This window comes from Artibeus jamaicensis, unplaced genomic scaffold (genome assembly GCF_021234435.1).
Source record: "Artibeus jamaicensis isolate MK-2021 breed Jamaican fruit bat unplaced genomic scaffold, CSHL_Jam_final contig_387, whole genome shotgun sequence".
Classification (NCBI taxonomy): domain Eukaryota; kingdom Metazoa; phylum Chordata; class Mammalia; order Chiroptera; family Phyllostomidae; genus Artibeus; species Artibeus jamaicensis.
In genome coordinates, this window is record NW_026521812.1 from 11592491 (window position 1) to 11617710 (window position 25220).

The window sequence follows — 25220 nt, forward strand, 5'->3', positions numbered from 1 at the left end:
CATTTCTTCTTCCCATACAGTCTTTCTTAAGCATACCTTGACAGTGTCCAAGCCATTACTGAATGGTTATTTCTCAATAATTGGCCAGAGATGCAATGGAGCTGTCTCTTTTTTCCCCACCCTTAACAGAAACACAAGCTATTACCAGCAATTACTTCTGTGAAGTACAACTGCAGGACTCCTTTGCTGTTTACGCAGCAAGGGGATTCTGCAAGGGGACGTTCCTCCTTTTGGTTTCCAGTCCAACACCAGCAGCTCATAGCTGTGAACCCTGAGCCCAGCTGGGCCAGTCAGGTTTGGACAGGAGCCTGGCATCAATTTACCCCTCTCTGCCCCCACCAGGCCACTTAGTCTTGTGTTGATTACTGCATCCACCAGGACTTAGTAGGTATATGCTGCTTTTGAAAGTAAAATAAACATAAGCTACTTGACATTGTTGTACGTTACTAATACATGGAAAGGAAGCAGTGTAGCTCACTGGCACAAGCTTGGTCTGTCTTAAAGCTGGACAGACCTGGATTTAAATACGGGCTCTCCCACTTACTAAGAGGGTGACTTAAGAAAGTTCCTTAAACTCCCAAAGCCTCCATTTCATCCTCTGTAAAATGGGAATATTAATATCTATTACCCATCTCATAGAATTATTAGAAAGGAATCAGTGAAGACAACATGCTTAGCATTTAGCTTAGAAGAATAAATTGCAACAGTTTTCATTAAGTATTTTACAAAGCTATATTTTTAAAGTATGACAAATTTTAAAAACATGAAATAAAAAATAACTTTTTTCCAAATGCATATAAAATTCAGTTTATTTGTAACTTTTCAAAAAGTATTTTTAAATGGATCACAGTTAGCATGTAATCCACAAGTCATTTAAAAGGTAAAATGTTTAAAGTCACACTACTCCAGCTCCAGGTTGCAAAGCAAAAGTCTACAGCTTGCATGAAATAAAAAGGTACAACTACTTCTGTCAGTTAGACCTAGTGCCTATTTTAGAGTTTAAGTACACAAAAAGGGGCGCAGAACGCTGCTGTCAAGAAGATGGACCCAGTAATGCCTTTAAATAGTAAGAACTTTCAGATCTAAATACACCGGAAATAGTAAAAGAAGAGAAAGCAGTTTATAAATCTCACTTTGCACCCTACCTGGACAGAGAAAACAACAGAATTGTCTTCATGGTTTTTAAATGTCTTTCAGTATCTTGGGGTTGGTAAGAATGAGTGTTTCATGCAGGCTCATTTCCACACTATGAAGTGAAGTAGGTGTAAATAGAGTACTTGTTTCTATTGTTGTTATGGGGGGAGGGGGAGAACCCTAGACAAACATCTTATCCTGATGGACTATGCATTTCATTATGTTGAAATTAAACAATTACCAAGTTTACATGGGAAAGACAGTGAGCCAAAATTGAAAGAGATCATTATCTAGATGAGAACGCAGACTAGAACTATTTCTCCTGCACGTGTGTTTGATTTCTTAAGTTTGCATGTCTGTATAAAGCATGGAAATAGAATAATATCCATTATTAGTAATATTAGTCTCAAAGCTACTTTTGGAAAAATTACAATAAGCTGCTTGAAATTCTACTAAATAACAGAAATGCATACTTTTAATAACTTAGCCATTTGTAGTATATACAAATATTTAATGCAACAGATGTGATAATTTTAATATTTTTATATCCAGTATAAGTGTGGAAATGTTAAAAATGCGCTTCTGTTTCAGATTTTGTTTTTGGCAAGCACTCACATGCAAAAAAGAAGACACAGACCAAAAAATAAAAACATCCTATTTTAAAGAGTCCCGGGCACTATTCTGAAATTCTTGACTGGGCAGGAGAAGAATCTGACCTCAGAGTAAAGCAGTATCAGAGGAAAAAAGGCAGTGGCAATGCCGGCTTGCATGTCTGGACCATTGCCCACACGTGGGCCCCGTGCCAGAGATGGCTCTGGCATTCTGCACAGGGGACGCTGCCCATCCGAGCCTTTATTTTATTTCAGAAAAACGAACAGCTCTGCACAGATTGGCTCTTTGAAACTGTGGGTGTATGAGGAAAAAGTGGCCAGTTGGTGGTTTGTGGACCAAGAAAGAGAGCTGGATGCTGGAAGAAGTTTCTACATCTTCCTTGGTAACCATTAGAGGAGAGTCATGCTGAATTACGATAAAAGAATAAATTTATATATATATATACATACACACACATGTATACATACAGATGTCAAAATATTGGGATGCAAATGTAGAAAATGTCTAAAAAGAAGTTATTTTACATATTAACAAACTCTTAGCATATTTTATATCATAAGTTTCTAAAATACTACATGGAAAATTTTAGTGTTCTCCAGGAATCAGACTAGTTAAGGACCTCAAGATTTTATTATCGACAATATTTGAATATAAAATGTTTAATTCTCTGAGCAGGAGTGTTTCTGACAGTCAAAGTTCTACACTTTTGTAGAACTTTCAAAGTTGTGCAAAGTGTCCTAGGAAAAGCGCCTACCTGTGCCTTTCAAGACTTTGCAATGTAATGCTTTATTTTCTAAGAAATAGTTAAAGAGCATTTAAGTATGAACATTGCATAAAATCATGACTGACCACCACAAAGATACACCATAATTATAATAAATCTGGTTTTATTTAGTCCATGTATATATTCATGGCCTCTTCTAATAAATGTGCACCCCTGAAAATGCTTAATAACTGTACAGTGGGAAGCAACCGATCGTTCTTAATTAAGCATCAAACGTGCTTCTTCACACAGCTGCACACGTGTACTAACCTAATTGTTAGCCGCACCTGCTCCAAGGTAGCAATATTTCATAGAGCGCATGGCAAGAATGACACTTTCAAGTGCTAATCTGTTGAATGTAAATCTGTACTTTCTTTCAAGAGTTTAGAAATCTTATGCTTTTTGCCACATAGGAGCCTAGTGTACAAAAATGTGGGCAATTTTGACTTTCTTTACTTGAAAACAAAGCTGTTTTTCCCATTTAAAATAAGTTATATTCTTCCATATTATAACTGAGTGATTTTTCACTGAGAAATATCTCAGTAATATTTTTCAACATTTATATAAAGAAATTTTTCATTCAACCACTTTTTAAAAGCTGAAAATCTTTCAGACTGCTGCAAGCTGTAAAGAAGGTAAAATGTTCTATCCACCACCTCCAGTGCCATGATGATTTTTGTCACTGTCTGAAATCTTCAGTGTCTGAGCCTTCAGAACAGCAATGATAAAAAGAAAATTACCTTCTTGAGATTATGAGTTTAAACTCTTGATTCTGCACATGCAGCAAACTGGTGCCCAGAGGTCACACCCCTTTCGGTAGGAGCCACCCAAAAATCTGAAGTTGAAAAGACCATACAGTTCAGATACCTTGATTTATGATACATGGAAACACTTTTTCATGAAATAGAAGTTTTGTATTAAGTCTCTGTGGCATGAAATCCTAATTTCTTGTCTTGTAAAACAATGTTCTGTTTTTTAAGAGAGCGAATGTCTATCCACACCTGTAGTCTGCCAAACATGAAATTGAAAGCGTGTTTAACATAATTAAAAGCAAACACATAGCATTGTGACAGGTAACGTCCTAGAGGTTTAGTCGGTCCTTCACTTGTTAAAGGATCACAACACTGTCTGCTCTGATAATAGAGTGAAGAATGAGGTTCCCATTGCCACAACACCAAAAGATTCCTCGTCTCCTGGTAAGATTTAGTTGCACGTTTATGTGAATATAAATATGCCTTTAAGTCAAATGAAAATATACTCCACTTATAGACTTGGAGGTCAATGTTTTCAGAAACTTAATAAAGTTACTTAGGAAAAAAATTAATTTTCTATCTTAGACTACCATCGTTTTCAATTAATTTTAATAAACTAAGATTTTTCTGTACAACTACAAAAAGACTACCCCCAAATTTAACAAGAACTTCAGAAGAAAACAAAACTAAGGGAACTTTTGTGTCAATCATTGGTACATGAGTCATAACTTATTTTGGAAACCTGGCTACTTATAAAATGATTTTTAGTCATAACAGCACAAAGATACAAAAAGTTTCTAAAGATCTATCAAGAGCAAAGGAAAATATATACACCACCTAATTTTCTTCAGTGCTTTGCAACTATTAATTTGCAAAAAATTATTTTTACTTAAAATAAAACTCTGTATTTCTAAGAAGCAATGATTACCAGAAATCTCTGATGTCCTATAAACGTGATCGTTTCACACTATCAAATCAATGTGGTATTCTGCATTCGGTTTTTTGTTTGCATCTGAGTGAACATGGCTGCTAATTATATTATCTTGGTGCCACATAAGTGCAAATGGGGAAAATCTCATGATTCTTATAGAGCACAAAACATTCCCTGAGATTCAAATGTATATACTTGCTTAGACTGAGCACTCATATATTGCAGTGAATTTTACTTTGTCAGAGAACTTAGCTTAATTCAGAATTTCTGTTTCATGAATGATGTAGCACTTCTCCAAAACACCAGGGCATGTATGTGTGCACATGCACACGCATGCACACACACATCACACACAGAAAGCTTTAGACTTATCCCACTACTTTTATATTTAGCTTCCCTGCTTGTATATTTATGCTTTTCTAAAATAGTTTAAGTTCTTGAGGAGTCTGTATTCATACAAACCACCATATAGATCTAATGCCCACATTTGTCATAATAAAGCCCTACTATGCTAAGTGATTAAAGTTAAATCAAGTTTCTAAAACTGAAAATTAAAGAGAGCATAAGAACAACTTTACCCATGCACTCACCCATGTAAAAGTTATATGCTTTTACACAAGGAATAAGCAAATGTATTCTTTTCTGAATCGTATGTGAATATAAAAATGTTTTGAAAATGTTTATGCAATTTGGCAAACTTGACCCAATGTAGTTTAACAAAGTAAGCTCTTTTATTCTCCTGATTAGTTTTATCATTAAGAGTAAAAATCCCTTATTGAAAATTTTAAATTAATATGTGGTAAGAAAAAATAAAGTGGTTTGCACATCATCAAGAAAAGACTACATTCTTAAAATTATATTTGTATGTCTACTTGGGTTCTTAACCCAAGTAATTCACTGTTAAAATATGTACATTATCAGATAACTTTCCAGAGAAAGGAAAATACCTTGAGATAATATACAAGAAAAAGAACTACTTCAGCTGAACACTAAATAAAACAACAACAGCAACCACCACTGGTGACAACTGATAAACAAAGAACACGTAAGGAATCCTATCAGTTTCAATGGCAAACCCCTGCTCCTTTGAACACTTTACTGATTGGGCTCTCAGAAATTTGCTTCAGTCTTTTAGTCCTTTTAGCCTTTATGAAACAGTTGTTGGAAACTTAAGTGGCTATTCAGATTAATATATACTTTCCAGGAAAAGCTATTTGATAACTGGGGTGAGCAAGCACCTTCTACCTCAAACTAACCACTTACAGTGGTATATCTTTCAGATCTAAAGTATGTTCAGACTTTCCTTGCCTTTAGGGAATTTAAATTCAGATACATGATATTGTTCCAATATTAGCTCATTACCTCTTTACAACTGAACATCATTCTTCAAAAAGTACATGTAATTCTCCATCCTATAGGATCAGCCAACAGTATCTACTTTGGGAGCAATTACATATAAAATGTAAGACAGAAGATTTTTTCCTTAGAATTGTTTGTAAGAATTGTGATTTTAAGGGTACTGTTTCAGTCTGTGGCAACAGTGTTGCTGAGTTAAGCTAAGGATTTCTCTTCAATCGACATACTTTTAAAACTCAATGTGGCTTCCAGGTGAGACCACTGTAAGGGTTCCATCTGCCCTACATAGTGGTTTGTTACAGTGTTATACTTGTAAAACAATATATTCCATGAATAATAACACATGTCAATGAAGAAACAAAGATATTGCAAAGATTAGTATATGGAAGAAAAGTAAAAAATTTCACATTTCTCTTTTAACACCTGTAATAGTAAATTATATGTAACGATCACGTTGTTACATTAATAGGAATGCAAAGCATAAAAGAACAAGAGCTAAATCTTGCTTTCTTAAACAAATTAAAGACAAGTTTAACCCGAACCTGCCAAACTGTCTTCAGAGGGATAGAAATAGGCGGGGGCAGAAAGGCTCACCTCTCCTGTACTCCACAGTGCCTCTCCCATAAATCATTTAAAAAAATAGACAATATATCTGTCACATTTCCTGTTTTACTTTTTCTTCCATTCTAATCAATGGCAGACCCTTTACTGAATCCCCCTGCCCGCTATCTCAAAGGCACATTACAGAATAAGAGGACCCAAGTGTCACTTACCAGTTGCATGCCACAGATAAAGATAAGCGTGCACCTGCCATTGCAATAACCCATGGTTTCCGAGACCCCTGCCACAGCCACACTGTCCCACGTCGGCCACCGTCGAGCCCCCACTTTATCCAATCAGATCGCCGGGAAGGACAGGAAAACCTGCCGAGGGCTCGGGGGCTCCGGGCTGCTGCTGCCAGCGTCCTGGGAAGTGACAGGCATTAGGACCTGCTGGCGCCAAGGCGGCAGCAGCTCCAGCCGCGCCCGCCACACATACCTTCACTTGCTGGCTGCACACGCCGCGCCGCGGGCAACGCCGCCCGTGGAGACGCGCCCGGGGCCCAGAGGGGCAGCAGCGGTAGCCTCGCAGCGCCGCCGCGCCCACGGGCATCTGGCCGCGAAGTTTCGCCCCCGCCGCTCCTCGCGCCCGCTCGCCCCACGCCGCTCAACGCGCGCTAGCCACGAGCTCTCCGCCCGCCTGCACTAGGGGCAGCTGCCGCCTCGCTGCGCCGCTCGCCGCTCCGTGCGCCAGGATCTGCGGGACCAGGCGGGCGGGGTGCGGAGCGGGCCGGGAGGGGGCGTCCGGGTTCCGCGGTCCCGCGCGGTGGCGGTGGCTGCTGAGCGCAGTGATGCGGGATCCGCGCCGCGTCCTGCAGCCGCGCGTCCTGCAGCGGCGCTGCCCCTCCCCTAGCCCAGATGTGTTAATCCTCCTACAACAAATCCTTCAACCTGCTCCCCGCCGCCCCCTCCCGAGACGTCAACTTCTTCCAGCCCAGCCCGGCTGGCCACCGAGGGGGCTGTTGGCAGCAGTGTCTAGGCGAGAAGGAGAGGCGCAGAAGCGGCGGCTGCAGCGGTGGTGGCGCTGGGGTCCGAAGGGAGAAGAGTTCGGGCGGCATGTCCGGGGCTTTCTGGGCTTAGGATGGTCCTGCGCCCACGACCGAGCCTGGAGCACTATAAGCAAGCGAGCCGAGTGTGTGTTCGGGGCAGAAGGGACGAAGAGAAGGGTTAGAGAAGGGGGTGGGTGATGAAATAGGGGTGCAGCCAAAGCATCTCGACCGTCCGGAAAAACCCGCGAGGGGGAGAGTCAGAGCCCAGAAGGAGAAGGGGCCCGGTGGCGCCCGGCGCACTGCAGCCGCCCAGCACCCAGCTCCCGAAAACCTGCAAGGGCCGGAGGTTAGAGTCACGGAGCAGACCCTGCTCAAGAGAAGAGAGCAGGTTGCTGCGGTACTTGGTAGGGAAATTAGGAACCCGAGGGAGTGGGGACGCAATGAGTTACCGTTGCTGCTTCAAACTGTTGTTTTTACCCATAAAAGGAAAGGAACAAAAACAAGTTTAGCACTCTAAGTACTCGGTCTTATGGACCGTCCTGGGTGGGTGAGGATGTCTGGAGGTCGATGCTGCAAACCCGGTTAACGAGCGCCAGCCAGAAGCTGTGCAGTGAGTTCCGGTAACCTGCAGAGACAGGCTTCGGAGCCCGCTGCTGCCATCTGCGGGCTGAAATCTGAACAGCGAAGCAGTTTACATCCCAGGTGGCGGCCTCTGGGGCCTAAGTGTTCAGGATCAAAGAGTCCAGTTTCCTTTATAGCCACGGGCGGCTAGCCTTCGTAACTGTCCCTGGAAGCGAAGGTATAGTATCTGCTAGAGTCAAGTCACTGGAATGAGGTGTTAAATTGATAAGGAAAGAGAAAGGTTTGGAAACTCCCACACCCGTTCAAGAGATGAAAACACATCAAGCAAAGAGCTGTTCTTAGCAAATGTGATTTGACCCAACTGAGAACATGTCACTTCTGTAGGACAACGTCAGTCTGGGAATCACAAATAAGGACCGCAAGTGATTGCTTTCTTTGAATAAATATTATGGCGCATCAGAATAACCAAACATAAAGAAATCGATTAGGGCTTAGGGACCCCAGTCTGTAGGAACCCGGTACTGAATTTTCAAAAAATACTGTGTCAAGCACAGAGTCGAACAGGAATTTGATTTGTTAAATTTATAAAATGGGAATATTTTACTACTATCATGAGAATGCCTACTTTCAATTGTCCTATTTGTAAACTAACTTGTCTGAAAAATCCCTTTCAATGTTTAATGAAATTACAAAAGCCCGGTACATGGCTTTTATCCACTGTGGGCCTGGCAGGTAATAGTTCCTCCACAACCCTGATGAAACCGAAGGCAGAGGTATCTAGTGACAAATATTTCTGTTAGTTGTTCTGCCTTTATACGTGTTAGTTATCCAGGAGCTGCTGGGGATGCAGGTATTTTGAACTGACAAACAAAAAGAAAGCTCTAAGTGGATGCTGAATACTGGAGAAGCTGCCACCACGTTCTGAAAAGCCTTCTCTTATTACCTTTGAAAATTCGTCATTGCATCAATGCATTCATGTGGATCCATCAATAATCCTGCAGTCATTCCCCTGCTCCCAGCCAGAGCCTGAAGGGTCTCTAGGCTACAGAGGTTACAGGGAAGCATGATGCTTTCTATAGCTGACTCTCAGTGCCCTGCCCCTAGACCCTGGATACTACTTCCCTTTCAGTACATGCCCATATTTTTTCTGCAGTCACTTTGGAGTGTCCATGAGCTTTTGCTAGCCACACGAGCTATTTGATTCAAGAGTCAAGTTACAGCCCTAAGAACAACTCTTACCCCATAATGGATGGGAGGTGGTGGATGGATACCCCACCTTCTCAACCCAGAGATGGAAACACCTGAAACATACTCCAGTACAAACCATTCACTTCCCGCCAGAGCTGAGCCCATCCAGTCCACAGTGGCCCATTAGTGGTAATCTGTTCATCCATGCACTCTTCACTAGTTTCCTTCCTTTCCTGTCTCAATTTCCCTTCTCTGCCAGTGCTTCCTGGGATCACCTCCAAAAGAAACCACTATAGTGATATATTTGTGGCAACCCTGCCTCTTTAGAAACCAATGTAAGGCAATCTGCAATGGCTTTTATTCCTGATTTGGCATCATTGGCATAGTAATCTCAGAAGAGTGAAATGTCTGATCTATATAAAGTTGCCCTAGTTAGGAATTCAATGTCATTCCTTAAGGTGGCCATGCCCTGCATGTTCTATGTTGTATTAAGCCTCGAGCCTTAGTGGAAAAGATGACAAAGAGAATATCAACTATACCATAGAATTGTATGAAGAGTTATCTCAAGTTGGAACATCGATTGCACTTTCATGCACAAGTCATATACTGTTCAGTTATATAATACTTTACTAGGCTGTTGACAACTATTGTTAATTTTCTTGTTTCTGTGGGGAGACTGTGATACATAATGTACATCTCCCTCTGGCTGACATTAGCAACCTGCTTTAAAGTACTTTTCAAGTCTATTTCACACCCATTATATCGTATATATCTCAGAACAACTCAAGGAATACAATAGGTGCACAGCCACAAAGTGTCCACTGAACACTGTCATTTCAGCAAGAGCAAAAGCTCAAGCCTGGCTTTGTAACATCATTGATCATTTCACTCTTGAGTTTTACATCATTCATTCTAGTTTAAAAACAGTTAAGACAGCAATTGGCTTTACAGTTATAAAACCAAAAAATTTAATCATTGAATATTTTATACAAACTTGGAATTTTTTTTTGGAAAATAATAGTATTCTCCAATATATTTTAAAAGAAAATAATCACTCATAATCTTTCCAACCTTGAATAATCTCATTTTTGTGCAAGCCATTTTTTACAAAAATGGAATTATATCATACACAATAGATTTTAGTCTTTTTTTTTCACTTAACATTAAGTCAATAACATATGTCCAGTTTGTTAACTTTTAAGCTCATGGCCTCTGCAGCTTTATATCCCAAGCTCTGCTTTATTTGTAACCACGTAACCCTGAGAAAATCCCTTAGTTCTCTGTACCTTACTTTCCTTATCTGTAAAGGGGGGTGTTGGGGATCATAGTGCACAGATATATATTAGGACTGTTGGGAGGATTAAGGAAACGTCAATATATGTAAAGCTTTTGGAACAGTGCCTAGCACACAGTTAACATTTTAGGATTCTTAATTACTATTATTCTACATACAATATAGATTTAACGACTATAGAACATTCCAGTGTAAGAGTGTATCACAATGATTTAATTACATTCTTAGACATGCGCATTTTGTGCTGAGCAGAATAATGGCCCCTCAATCATGGCTATATCCTAATCCCAGGACCCTGTGAACATGGTAATGGCCCCTGAATCATGGCTATGTCAGAATCCCAGGGCACTGTGAATATTATGACAAAAAAGACTTTGAATGCGTGATTAAGAACCTTGAGATGGGGAGAATAGCCTGATTATCAAGGTGAGCCCAATCTGATCACTAGAGCCCTTAAAAAGAACCTTTCCCAGCTTGGGAGTGTGGGGAGAAGACAATTGAAGAAGTGGAAGGAGGGTCAGGGAGACGCAAGGCGAGAGGTGAGTCAGCTGCCGTTGCTGGACTTGTAGGTGGAGGAGGAGGCCCTGTAGAAGCTGCGGAGGGTCAGGAAACAGCGTGTCTCCTGTGGCCTTTGGAAAGAAGGCATCCGTGCCCCACAGCTTGATTTTAGCCCCCCAGAAACCACGTCCGACGTCTGAACCATAGAACTGTCACATGAATGTGTGACATTCTAAGTCCCTGGATTGCTGGCAATTTGTTATAGCAGCAATAGCAAACCAATATAGTTTGTCTACAATGTTTCAATATTTAAATTTATAGGTATGTTTTTGCCTGTGTTTTGATATTTTCTTATGATAAACTTCTAGAAGTGCACCCATGAGTCAAAGAATGTGCAAAATTGCAATGCTTTTGATAAATGATAGCAATTTTCCTCCAGGGGGTTGTATCAGTTTATACTTAGAAGGACCATGGTTGCCATTTCCCTCTGTCAGCGTCAGGATTGGATATTACCGATTTCTAAAAAAAGTTTTGCATCTTGCATTTGAAGTTGCATTTTATACAATAATTATGTATTAAATATAATGTAAATGTGCTAAGATGGACTGAGGTCTCTACATATATCATACTGTGCCCTGGCTGGTGTGGTTCAGTGGATTGAGCGCCAGCCTGGGAACCACAGAGTCTTTGGTTCGATTCCCAGTTAGGGAACATGCCTGGGTTGCAGGCCAAGTCCCCAGTGGGGTTGTGTGAGAGGCAACCACACATTGATGTTTCTCTCCTTCTCTTTCTCCCTCCCTTCCCCTCTAAAACTAAAATAAATAAAATCTTTACATATATATTATCTCACATTGTCTCTCACCTTTCTGTGATGATTGCTTTCAAAAGTTCAAATTCATTTCCAATAACATCATCTCATGACAGAATTATCAATAGAACCTTAGCATTATAAGTCCACTTATCTATTTGGCCAAAACGCTAGCCTTCAGAGGAAACCTTAAAGATATGCTGATAAGCCAAAAAGACAGACTGTGCTATGATAATGACCAGAGCTGTAATTATGATCAATGTCTAACCAACTGTGATTTCATATTAAATACCTTTGGGGTTATATGCTTGTAAATTAAATTATTTCCATTTGTAATTTATGGGAAATTTATAGAATATCAAGTCAAGTGCCCTGAATATGCTGGGATCTCAGTACTTATTTGCTGGTGATCAGCTGCAAAAATCAACTTGAATATTTGTAATATTTCAATCATTTTATTTTATATGAGATATTTGAAGGTACAGTGATACAATTATTTTATAAATGTAAGACTCTTCATTATAAATATTTTAGTAAGTTATTTTATATAATACATATAATTTTCACATTAACATTTATCCAAAATTAGAAAAGCCACATTTTCATCTTTTTTATTTTCCTCTAATCTGTGCTGTTCATTTTAACAGAACATGAAAGAATTGGTAAATAAATATAAGGATAAGCAGAGTGTTCTAGGTGCTGTTGTTGTGTAACTATCCACTCCGAACATTAAGGCTCTAAACAATGATTTTAGGATGTTCCCAGTTTCCATGTGTCAGGAATTCAAAGATGATACAGTGAGCAATGTCTTTGCTTCACACTCTCTGGGGCTTCAGCTGGGAAGGCTCCAAGGCTGGAGGCAGCTTCATTGCTGGGGGCAGGGATTACCTAAAGATACATCTACTCACGTGTCTGGCACGTGGGCTGGAAGAACTTGAAGGCATGACCATGTGATTGACTCTCCTTTGCAGCTTGTCTTCCTCACAACATGGCTGCCTCAGAGTGGTCTGACTTCTTACCTTGGCAGCTGAGGCTTCCGAGGACAAGTTTCCAGCAACCCAAGCAGAAACTGCACTGCCTCTTACCACCCAGCCTCAAAAGTCCCCCAATTCCACTTTCACCATGTTCTGTTAGTTACAAGGTAATCACAAACCCACCCTGCTTGAAAGGAGGAAAACCTAGATGCCCATCTGGTAATGGAGGAATGCCAGAGAAGTGGAGGACCGTGTTTCCAAACCTCTCCTCTAACTATCGAATCATAATTAAAGAAAATTGATCATTTCCTAAAAATTTAAATAAGTAAAAATTAAAATTAGACATTACTGCTATTGCATCACAATAAAAAAAAGTTAGCTTTATACTAACATCTCAGAGGAACCAGCTGACTGAAAATAAAAGAAAATGCTGCTTTGTATTAACCACAATAGGAATCGATTAACAATAACACAGTTTCACACACTGTGCACAGGCAAACAGAGGGTATATATACTCTCCATTCTAATGACTTCACATTCTCTGGAGCAAGGTAAAGTTGGAATTCATTTTCTACAATTATAAGATGAGGAATAGAGTATTTAAACCATACAATAGAATGCGGCTAAACAAATGATTAGTCTTTAGTGAGGCAAATGTAACATGTATTCCACATTTTTCGATGTAATTAAGATTTATTACACAGTTTCAAAGTATCTTTCCAGATAATGCAGTTACTGTAAAACTTCTTTATTTGCTGTGCTTTCCCCAGTTTATCCTTCTACAACCCTAATAAATACCAATTTAATAGAATATTAGAAAGTGACAAAGAGAAATGTTAAGAAAGTAGATGTAGTGCACTTATTTATAATAGGATTAATTTAAAATCCTTATACAGTGGTATATTTTAAGCTTCTAGAGCTAAGAAAAATAAATCCCTAGACACAGTTGTATCTTTTTTATAGTGAAGATATTCAGTAATATAAATATAGCATTCTAATCAAATGTTTGTTTCCCCATTTAGAAAGAGAAGGAGTGAATTCTTTAGTGTGGTGCTGAATTTAAATCGTCCTTTTTAAATCTGGAGGTGGGTGAAGGAGAAGGGCATTTCAGCTTTACCTTCTTTTGCTCTGAGCTGGAATACAAAACTAGGACCCTGATGTAGGTTCAGACTCCAGTGCCCCTCCTGCAACATCCAGTGAAGGACAGATTCCGAGAGACTTCCAGGAAGCTTTCCCAGGAACTTTGTGGTAGACACTGGTGTTTCTTTGATACCTTCTGAAAATGGTCTTGGGAATGGCACATGGCCAATGATCCCACCTTTCCCATAATGATTTTGTCTTCACTTACGTCTTTTTGGCAAAACCACATAAGCACTAACTGAATCACAGTAAAATTCTCATTAGTCATAATGTGATTCAGCCTAATAACCAACTCCCTGGGCATCACACCATTGTCATTGTGAGTCTCCAGCCAAACCTGCCAGCCTGACTCAAGAGCCCTCTCTGGGGTCACAGAGAAGTTCTGGATACTGTGCTTACCACCTAGGAGTCCGAGCAACACTGGAAAACTCTACCCAGGCCTTCACTCTGTCCAATCACTTTGCCAATCTTACCCTGGTGTTTCTGCCCTATGTTGGGGTTGCAGTGAAAAATCTTAGCAACAATTTTCTTTTAGACTTTGCACTCCATCTATACCCACCATGCAGGAAGTGCTACCTCAACCAGAGCAGGTGGGGAAGAGACAATGGAACACCTTCCCCTTTGTCAGTTCCTCCTGCTTCAGCCACTTTCCACCATTCTCCCAGTGGCTGAAGGTGGTGAGTTTCCCTCTTTGCTCTCTGTTGAGCCAGCACCCTCTTCTGACTGACATCTTTTTCCCCAAGAGGGGACAACAAAAGAGGGTGGGGTACAGGAAGAGAGCAGCCAGGCCGGCAGAGAGGGAACAACATTGCTACACCTGTTAACAGCTGCAAAGTGAGTGAGACACAGACATTTGGAAATTGGGGAGAAATACTAACAATTGTCATAATAAAAAATTATTAAGAGCCATGTATTCATAGAGATGAGGACTGTGAGCTATGGCATTTCTGATAAGAGGAGGTTTCTCTACCTGAGTAAATCAGGAACAGAGTGTTGAAGGTGGCTCGAGTCTTGGAGGTAGAAAATTATAGATTCAGACCCAGCCAGTAGTAGGTCAGTTCAGCTGCAACACAGGAGCCTGGAGGAGGGGAGGGGCAGTGCTGTTGTTAGTCTGAAGAATTCGGACTCCACTGAGTAGGCAGTAAGGAATCCATTATAGTTCTTGAGCAGAGAAATTACAAGCACGATGCCCCAGGAAGGTTCACCTAGCAGCTAATGTATAAAACGAATTGAGAAGGAGGGAGTGTAGGTGCAGGCAGCCACCAAAATGAGATTGTTATTATCCCATGTTGTGTACTAAGGCCAAAAATCTAGAACTGTATTTTTAATTAACCATATTAGATAAAGGTAGTTTATTTTTTTCAACTTTTTGCCAATGTAAATGTATATGATGGATTTGATTCTAATACTCTTTGGCAAATATTTTAGTATTTGAATTCTAAAAAGTAAAAAGTACGTTTTTTCTTATCAGTTGTTAGAGTCACATGTGTATCGCCATACTCAGATAGAAATATATCATGAGCTTCATTACTAAATAAAACACAGAATATCTTTTGTCTTTCCAGTTCATTATGTGTGGAGTTTAAGTGAATTCAGATGCGAATATACTTACACATGTAACTTACTATGTTTTTAATATATTTCCATTAAAATGTGACTATTTGGATGAAAATATAGGAATTAAATGTGTTTATTGGGATAAAAATATATGATTAGCTATCAGTGTTGGACTGAAGGGTGACGTAAAATAGCATCCTAGAGGGTGTTTTTATGTTGTGTGGAATGAAATCGAAGGCCAGGGACGTTTTTGTATAATTAACATACAATAAAAATTGTTGGAAGTTTATAGGTCTTAGAGTTGTCATTCTAGCAGTATTATAGTAATACCAAATTATGATAAACTTGTGGGTCCCATGAAGATAGAACACTAAATGCCTTTCTTTTCTTTCTTCTATAGGATTTCAAGATTCAGTTGCCCAAGTGATTTATACTGTCATATACTTTTGTGAAATGCCTTATGTTAATTACAGTTTTCGCATTTTGCTTGGTGACCAAATTGTCATGTTTTCTTATGCTTGAAATCTTTTTTAACTAAAAAGCTATTTTAGTGAAGAGCTTTAAAAGAAAAACTTTATTTTAACAAATTAAAATAAATTTTGGAGTTTTTTTCTTTGCTAATGGGGAAAGTTTCATAAGGTGTAAAGTACCTTGAATGTTCAAGTACAAGAAAAATTCATACTATATTAATATTTTACAGATAAGATCTTAATGAAGAATGGTATTTGTGGTCAGTAATGAAGAATGGTATTTGATGGTAGTGATTAACACACATACACACACACACACACATATTTCTCAATGAGTTACTATCTTCCAGATTACCTATGCAAAAATATTCACTATTTCAAAATATTTTATATATAGGTTACAACAAAATTCATACACTAAAAACACATTTTGACATACTTTTATTATGACATACTTTTTGATTATGAACATCAAAATCTTATCTTTTCCCTGCTCATATAGAAGTCAGAGCCCTGTTTTTTCTATCACCATCTCTCAGTCCACCTTTCACTGCTCAATATTCTGTTGTAAAATAAAACAGAGTGTATTACCAGTGACCACCAGAATCAAAAGAATCCAGCATCACAGAAGATACAGGGTCTTCTAGTTTCCTGCATGTTCTGAGTCCAAATAATACAATATTACATTAGGTAAATCAACATGAAAAATGAGTATGGTGCTTTAAAAACAAACAAAAGATTAAAATGTAAAATTCTTGTCTTTAAATCGGTGTAGTAATAATAGTTGTAGAAACAAATATCGCTACAGAGTTCCTCTAAATGATGAACAAATAGCATCAATTTATTTGATTTATACCCAATCTTATATTTCCGCTTCCTTTTTTCTTCCTCCCTTTCTTCCTTTGTTCCTCCCTTTTCAGCTTTATTGAGCTATAACTGGATATAACATTGTATAAGTTTCAATTTTACACAGTGTTGACTTGATACACTTATTTATTGTTCAATGAGTACCACTATAGCATTAGCTAACACCTTTATTACCACATCATTACTGTTTATTTTTGTGATGAAAACACTTAAAATGCACTATTTTAGCAAACTTTTAAGTATATAACACAGTATTGTTAACTATAATCACCATATTGTACATTAGGTCCCCAAAACAGATTTCTCATGCAACTGAAAATTTGTACACTTTGACTAACATCTCCCCATTTCCCCCACCCCTCAGCCTCTGGTGATCACCATTCGACTCTGTGTTTTTATGAATTTGACTTTTTAATTTAGATTCTACATGTAAGTGATATCATACAGTATTTGTCTCTCTGACATTTATCACCTAGTATAATATACTCAAAGTCCGTGCGTGTTGTCACAAATGGCAGGATTTCCTGCCTTCTCATGGCCGAATAATATTCCATTGTAGGTATGACATCTTCATCCACTGACAGACATGTAGGTTATTTGCATATCTTGGCTTTTGTGGATAATGCTGTAATGAACATGGGAGTACAAGTATCACTTCAAGATCCTGTCTTCATTTTTATATTTTTAAAAATTTATTTATTTATTTATTTTAGAGAGGGGAGGGAAATGAGAAAGAGAGGGAAACCTTAGTGTGTGGTTTCCTCTCATGTGCCTCCTACTAGGGACCTGGCTTGCAACCCAGGAATGTGCCCTGACTGGGAATTGAACCAGGGACACTTTGGTTCTCAGGCTGGCACCCAATACACTGAGCCACACCTGCAGGGCCTGATTTCATTTATACAATGTATTTCCAAGAGCAAAATTGCTGGATCATATGGTAATTTTATTTTAAAAAATTTTTAGAAACCTCCATACTGTTTTCTACAGTGTCTGTGTCAATTTACATTCCTCCCGACAGTGCACAAAGTTTTCCTTTTCTGCACATCCTCCCTGACATTACCTCTCTTATTTTTCCATGATCACCATACGAACAGGTGTGAAGTGATGTCTCATTTTCATTTTCATTTGCATTTTTCTGATAATTAATGCTGCTGTCACCTTTTCATGTACTCACTGACCATCTGTATGTCTTCTTTGAAAAAGAAAGCTTTTTCAGTTTCTCTGCCCTTCTCTGTTTTTGTTTGTTTTGCTTTTGAATTACATGAGTTCTTTATATATTTTCTATATTAACCCCATATTGGATATATAATTTGCAAATATCTCTCCCACTCAACTTGTTGCTTTTTCATTTTGTTGATGTTTCCTGTGCTCTGCAGAAACTTTTTAGTTTGATTTTTCTCTTTTGTTGTTTGTTCTTTTATGTCATATTCAAAAAATCATCACCAAGGTTATGTCAAGGAGCATTCCCCTATGTTTTCTTCTAGGAAGTTTATGGTTTCAGATTTTGTGTTAAAGACTTTAATGAGAGATCCAATTTCATTCTTCTGCATATGCTTTTCTTGTTTTCCCACGCCTTTGTTGAAGCAACTATTAGCTGACCCTATTTGTGAGGGTTTATTTCTAGGTTCTTGAGTCTGTTCCATTGGTCTATGTCTCTACTTTAACTCCAGTTCCATACTGTTTTGATCACAATAGCTTTGTAGTGTAACCTGAAATCAAGAAGAGTGACACCTTCAGCTTTGTTCTTTCTCAGGATTGCTTTGACTATTTGCAGTCTTTGTGGCTCCATATGAATTTTAGTATTGTTTTTTCTACGTCTGTTAAAAATGCCATTGGAATTTTGACAGGAATTACATTGAATCTGTAGATGTCTTTGAGTAGTGTGGACATTTTAACAAAATTCATTCTTATAATTCGCACTATAGAACATACTATATCTTTGAATTTAATTGTGTCATCAATTTCTCTCATCAAAGTATTAGGTTTTTAATGTTCTCCCTTTTTTACTTTCTACTGCTATTTATTGAGTGCTTATCAGATTTGAAGCATTGTACTAATTACTTCATATGTATTCTCATATTTGAATCTGAAATATATATTACTTTCCCCATTCTACAGGCCAGGAAACTGAAGCTCAAAAAGAGTATGCAATTTGAAGAAGATTAAGAAGTTCAAAGAGTCAGAGTAGGGCTCCAAGTTCAGTTCTCTGGTTCTAGCACAGAACTTCTAGGAAACAATGCAAATACCAAGCCAGGTCAATATATGGAATATAGGCTTTGGAGTCACTAGCACTGCATTCAATTTTTCCTTTTGCGGTGGACATCTCATTTAATTTTTCTAACCCCATGTTACCTTATTATAATATAGGGACGATGACATAGTAATCACATCACGTAATTGCCTGAAAAATTATATTAAATAATATAAAAATTTCCAAGACTTAGGGACAGTAGTTGTCTGTATATTGCTACTAGGCAGTGTAAAACTAATTACAGAAAAACACATTTTCCTTTAAAATCTTTGACTTTCCATCTTCTCTCTTAACCTCTTATACCCTTGACTTCTAATTCCAGACCAATTACTATCACAATTTGACCACACTTGATGGTAGATTTTGTTCACTTGAGCATCATATGAAGTCTTATGTCTAAGATGTCTGAGACCAGAGAATCATTTTTTAAACCTACGAAACCTGGAGTAACTGCCTCACCTTGGAGTCCATATGGTGACACTTACCTACCTACTTGCAAGCATGCTAACTATACCACAATAAACAAATAAACATAGCCTCATATCCCATAAAGAATGTTCATGGTATTACAGTATGTGGAGGTCAGATTTGTCAAAGTTAAGCAAATACCTACCACACACAGTGGGCTGAACACGCACTAGTGATGTTTTTCTTTTTTTAATATTTTATTTATTTATTTTTAGAGAAAGGGGAAGGGAAGGAGAAAGAGAGGGAGAGAAACATCCATCTGTGGTTATCTCTCACATGCCCCAACTGGGGACCTGGCCTGCAACCCAGGCATGTACCCTGACTGGGAATCAAACCAACGACCCTTTGGTTCACAGCCCATGCTCAATTCACTGAGCTACACCAGCCAGGGCTAGTGATGTTTTTCTGAACCCACGTAAGCACCCAGGATCCCTTCTGGTGGAACTTGCATTGCCAACAGGTGCCAGCATTGTCCATGGCTCTGAGTTTCCACAGAGGCCACAGAGGCCACTCATTGGGCTTCAGTGCCCAAACCCAGATCCAGAAAAAAATGGACACCATGCCTTAGAGAGACCACCACCTGAAATTTTTCCTGAGATAGTTGGTAGTTTGTACTTAAGTAACCATATGAACCCACTTGACTTTAAATAGTGTGGTCATCCCAAGAGCCTAGAACACCAAGCCCTGGATTCACTGTGCTCTCAGAAGAGACACTATTCTCTGAAAATCCTTTCATGATCTGATGACAGTCTTCTTATTCAAGTAGAGTAGTCAGTACCTTGGGGGAGTCCAGCAGAAATTCCAGGGTTTTCAAGTTCGTATTTGGCCGACGGGGTCAACAGGAAATCCTTTGTTTCGTGCTTTCCTAGCATCAGATGTGGGATTAAGAGGAGCTAACAGTGGATGTCATGTGTGCCTGGAGTAAACAGTTAGCCATCCCACAATAATTTGAGGAGAGGAGAGGCAAGTTTAGAGAGAACTTGCCTCTTGTAAAAAAAAAAAAAACTGGGAAAAGTCCCTGATCTAAAAAATAGGGATCGCATAAGTAATTTATGTAATTACAAAATATTTATTCAGTAAATGCCATATGATGGAGACATAAATTTGAGGAGATATTAAGGAAGGACGATAAGACCCAGAAAATGGCCAGAAAGGGCAGGGCTGATGTGAGGGCACTGACCCTTCCCCAGAGACGACATCGAAGGAAGGTGTCACGGCTTCTTCTCAGCAAATTCCCCAGTTACTCCTGAAACTTGCTTTGTCCTGATTTCTTCATTAATCATTCATCATGATGCTTTGCATAAGCAATAACCTTCATTTATAGATGCTAAACATCTCTGAAAACTAAAACGACATAAAATTCTGAAAACATTTTGAAAACATTGGCTTTAAACTTGAAAAATAGTACCATTAACATAGTTTACACTAAGCCCCAAATGCTTCTATGCGTTCAACACATTCTGTGATGTTTAGAGGAGAGAAAATTGAAGCCAAGACCTACTTGTAGTAATGACCATTTTAATGTCTGCTATCACACTGGGTAAATAATGTAGAGCTTCCAGATTTAGTCATAATAAGCAATCATTTTTTCAATAAAAAATTGATATTTTCTCCATTTCAACTTCCACATAAGTGCCTATAGAATTAAAATGTTGACTTAAAATACATTTGAAATGTTCGTCTTATTATGGTAATTCCTAAGGATTATAGCTTCAAAACTTACTCTCAAAAATCACTAACATTCACTAATGTTATGGTCATTTCATCTTGGTCTACAATAGTAAATACTATACCTCTTTTACTCTCATTTTTATTGACAGATTTTTAAAAAAGTTTAGAGTGAGGAAAGATAATATATGAGCATTAATCTAATAAAAATGCATTTGTAAGAGTATGGTATTCATCATAGACTTTGGCATGCTTCTTCACTGCTCCCGATGTCCACTGGTGAGAGCTCCATGTTTTATGCTACTGCTGCATAGTTCTACCCTTTTATTCACTTCTCTTCAGGGGAGAAGGAGGAACATCATTTAAATGGTAAATTCAAAAAGAGAACTAAGCTTATACAGCCTCGCCATTCCTCCTTCTAAGGGGCTAACATTCCCACATGCACCACGCCCTACATTTACAACCTTCTCTTGAGGGAGGCTTCGATTATTCAGTCACACTTGTCTAATTCAGTATTAGGAGTCTCACCTTCCTGCAGACATATTCTCCAATATCCGCGTTATCAGTAATAATGGTGTTATGTTAGCTTTAAATTGCCTTATTGATTGTATCATTTCTCAATTGACGCTATTTAGTAAGCCTGCATCAACACCAAACAACATAGATTCGGTTGTTCTTCTTTCAGGATTGTGACTTAGTCTGTAAAGTGATGAGAGCTTGTGTTTTGTTCTCCCCACTGTCATCCGAGCCTTCGTGATGGCATGTGTGCGAAGGAAATCAGCAAGGCCCAGGAAACAGAACAGACAGCAGAGACCATATGCTCAAAGAACTGCGTTTTGAGCATCCACTACATGCCAGAAACATTCTGGATACTGAAAATATGATAATGAACAAGACAAAGTCTCTACCAGGGACCAAACAATAAAGTAAATGTACATATGTACATAACGCACATGCAGACGCTAGTAGCTGGCAGAGATAAGGAAGAACACAATAATAATAGTTACTAAAGGGTAGGGTAATCCTTTAACTAGGATGGCTAGGAAATAAAAGTTGACCTGGAACTAAAAACGTGAAGGTGATAGAGACAGCATAACAGTGCTAGGCACAAAAAGTAGAGACTTCAATGGTCCTGAGTAGAAAAACACTTGTCCAGCCCAAAGGGCAGAAAGGCAACCAGAGTGACTGGAATGTGGTGGACAAGAACCTAGAGACAGCAGATGATGAGCCTAGAGAGGAAGGCAGGTTCCGGATCATGAAGGAGAACTTGGAGGCCATGATTAAAAAATAATGAGATTTTATTCAAAATGAAATAAGAATGTGTTTGGAGTGTTTACAGTTAGGAATAAATGTGATCTGAATTGAGTTTTCAAGTATTCACTTTGGCTGTTTCATTGCCAAGGACTGAGGAGAGAGTGGGTAAGACTCAACTGCTGAGGGCAGATAATAATCAAAGGTTTCTAACTTAGTGTCCAGAGTTTTTACCAGGTTGGCCATACATCTCAGTGTGTGCAAAGCAAACCTAATTTAGACATGTTATCCCTGGATGATTATTAACAATGTCTTACCTTTAATTTTCAAAAGTGCCCAGCTTTTGACAAGTTATATGTTCACTCAATATAGGTCTTTCACCCAAAGGTTATGAATATCTGATAAAGTACAAAACTGCACATGTTCCCCCCTTGTCCTTTTTTAAATCAAGGTCCTGAAAGTGACATAGCATATTTGCCATACAGGATCCCCCCACTTACCCTTCTTATTCATCTATAAAAGTTCAACCCAACCCTCAAAACTCAATTTTAAATTCATTCATCCATTTTTCCCTCAGTTTTTCCTCACCTGTGTATTTATGTAACCAACATGATACTTATTACAGATTACTTTCTGTTGAAGCATAAAAGTATTTTTTCTCTTATATAAATGTAAGCTCTGTATATCTTTAACTTTCTAAGTAATTTTTATTATTATAGGTGTTCAACAACTATTTGTGAGATCAATGTTGTGACTTAAGTATGTATGCAGGGATCAGGGGAGATATATTGTTCAGTATTGTTTTTTTAATAACATTGATTGGAGTTATATGTAAGGTCTATAATAATTCCTTGAGCTTTTGTAGTATAAATGAGCATATGTAAAATAAAATCTTTTTCAATCATTTCAAGATATATACAACTGGCATCACATTAGTTAAACTGGTAAAGAATGATGGAGATGTCCTGCCACAAATTCCAGAAGCCAAATTATAATTTAGAAAGATAATTACATAAAAAGTGTAACCTGCCAGAGTGTGTCAATATATGATACTGGATTTTAACTAACTTGGGTTTTCTGAGAACTAAAAATCACTTAAGTAATACGTGATATAAGAGTTGTCTCATACAAACTCAAGCCTACTACAACAATACAACCAAAGAAATATTCATCCTACCACTGTAATGCAATGAGATTACAACATTGTTATAAATTGGGTTACAAGCCACTCATAAAGAATAATACATTACTTTTGTATATATATACCTTTAAAAGTAGGTCTCATTTGCAATGTCATTGGAGAATAACTGAGCAAGGCTAATTAAGGAACAAAAGGAAAGTATATATTAAAATATTTGAACATTCAAGCCTTTAAAAATTATTATTCTCAGTTAAATGAATGGGGTGGAGGTGGGATCCAAAGAATTGTAAAACATTCCTGCTTGCCTATCAGGTTCACTACATTCTATTTTGATAATAAACTTCTGAAATAATAACATATATTAATGGTTATGTTTATTGTCATGAAAATTATAATGAAGATCATAAAATAGCACTTGTATGGATCCTGACCTCTTATACTGACATTCTATGTGAATGTACTAGTCAGCATTCACTAAGTGATTATGTGATAACAAATGACCTCAAACTCTCAGTGACGTTCAACAATAAAGGTTATTTTTTTCACTCAGTTATGTCTCAGCTGCAGGTCAGCTGCAGCCTTCCTTCACATGTTTGCTACCTGGGAACCAGGCTGAAGGACCAGGCCCCACCTGAGTAGACTGTATTACTATAATGATTCCAACAATATTTCAGTGAAATAAAGCTCACTAATGTTAAATACTCTTTGTGTGCTTATGGAAAAAAAAGATCAATAGCAAAACCACACGATGGCTTTTAGAGCTTTTGCTAGGATGTGGCAACATCATTTCCAAAAGCAAGTCATGTGGCCAAACCAATGTCAATAGAGCATGAAAGCATGACCTCTTACAGAGAGGGCAACAGAAAATTGGGAATAATAGAATTTACCACAGCACGGATAATACATCTCACAGCAACCACAGCATATGAATTTTGATTATGCACTAAAATAGAAATCAGGCAACTCTGATCTAGAAATCACAGAGAAAAAAATAACTCTGTTGGAACAGCATCTGCTTATTTCTTCTATGTGCAATGAACAGACATTGATGTATATTAAAACAACCTGGCACATACACACACACCCCACACACACACACGCTGGTGTTAATAATCAACAGTCTCTGAAGACTGTATATTTTGTGGCCTCCCAATGTCTTTAATGGGAGATCAATTAGGTTAGCAATAATTTCTGAGACTACTGGAAAAAAATTCCACAAAAGGCAGCTGTTACCTGTGATTCCAGGTTCTATGTTCTGTGTTTAATTGATAGTACTGGATCGAAAAGTGAAAAAAATATCCCTCTTTGTAAGAGAGTGTACATATTACCAAACAGGAAAAAATAAATTATTTGCCAAATCAAAAAATATATATTATACATTATTGTTCACTCTACATCCAGGAATAGTGTAGGTATTAAAAAGAACACAAAATAGCAGTCAATATTGATGTTCCTGTAATTTTTAACCCTAATAAGTGTCAATCAATATTCTAAGCATAATGTTCACACAAAACAGACAAATGTCCTGACATATGACTTCAATATATGCTGCATCAGATGAAAATTTAATGCTTAAAACTTACAAATAGAAAAGGGCCTAAATCTAACCTTATGGAACAGTAGCGAGAGATAAGGAGCCCAATGTTTCATAATTTACAGTAACAGGAAGTGGAAAAGTTAGTGACTGAAATAAGCCTTTGAATTAACCAGCCAGAATGAACTCATTAGGTAAAAACTTTAACAGAATCTGAAATTAGTATATTTTTCTCATTAGTCACCTCTGGTCCTGTAAAAGAGACAATGAAGACTACATAATCCTCCTTTAATAAGGGCTTGCCAAATATAACTCTTCAAAATTAATTAGCCTACTAATCTTAAGAAGAGAATGAATAGGTAGGTAGACTCTAACATTGAAAAACCCTGAGGA

General features: G+C 38.2%; 1 protein-coding gene across 1 annotated transcript in view; it reads right to left on the reverse strand.

Annotated features, from left to right (window-relative positions):
* NKAIN2 (sodium/potassium transporting ATPase interacting 2) overlaps positions 1–6343 on the reverse strand; it is an 887037-nt gene extending 880694 nt beyond the window's left edge. The window contains exon 1 of the mRNA XM_053664749.1: positions 6322–6343. Coding sequence (XP_053520724.1) covers positions 6322–6330 — 9 coding nt within the window. The 5' untranslated portion in view covers positions 6331–6343. The remainder of the gene's footprint in view (positions 1–6321) is intronic.
* Positions 6344–25220: the final 18877 nt, after the last annotated feature.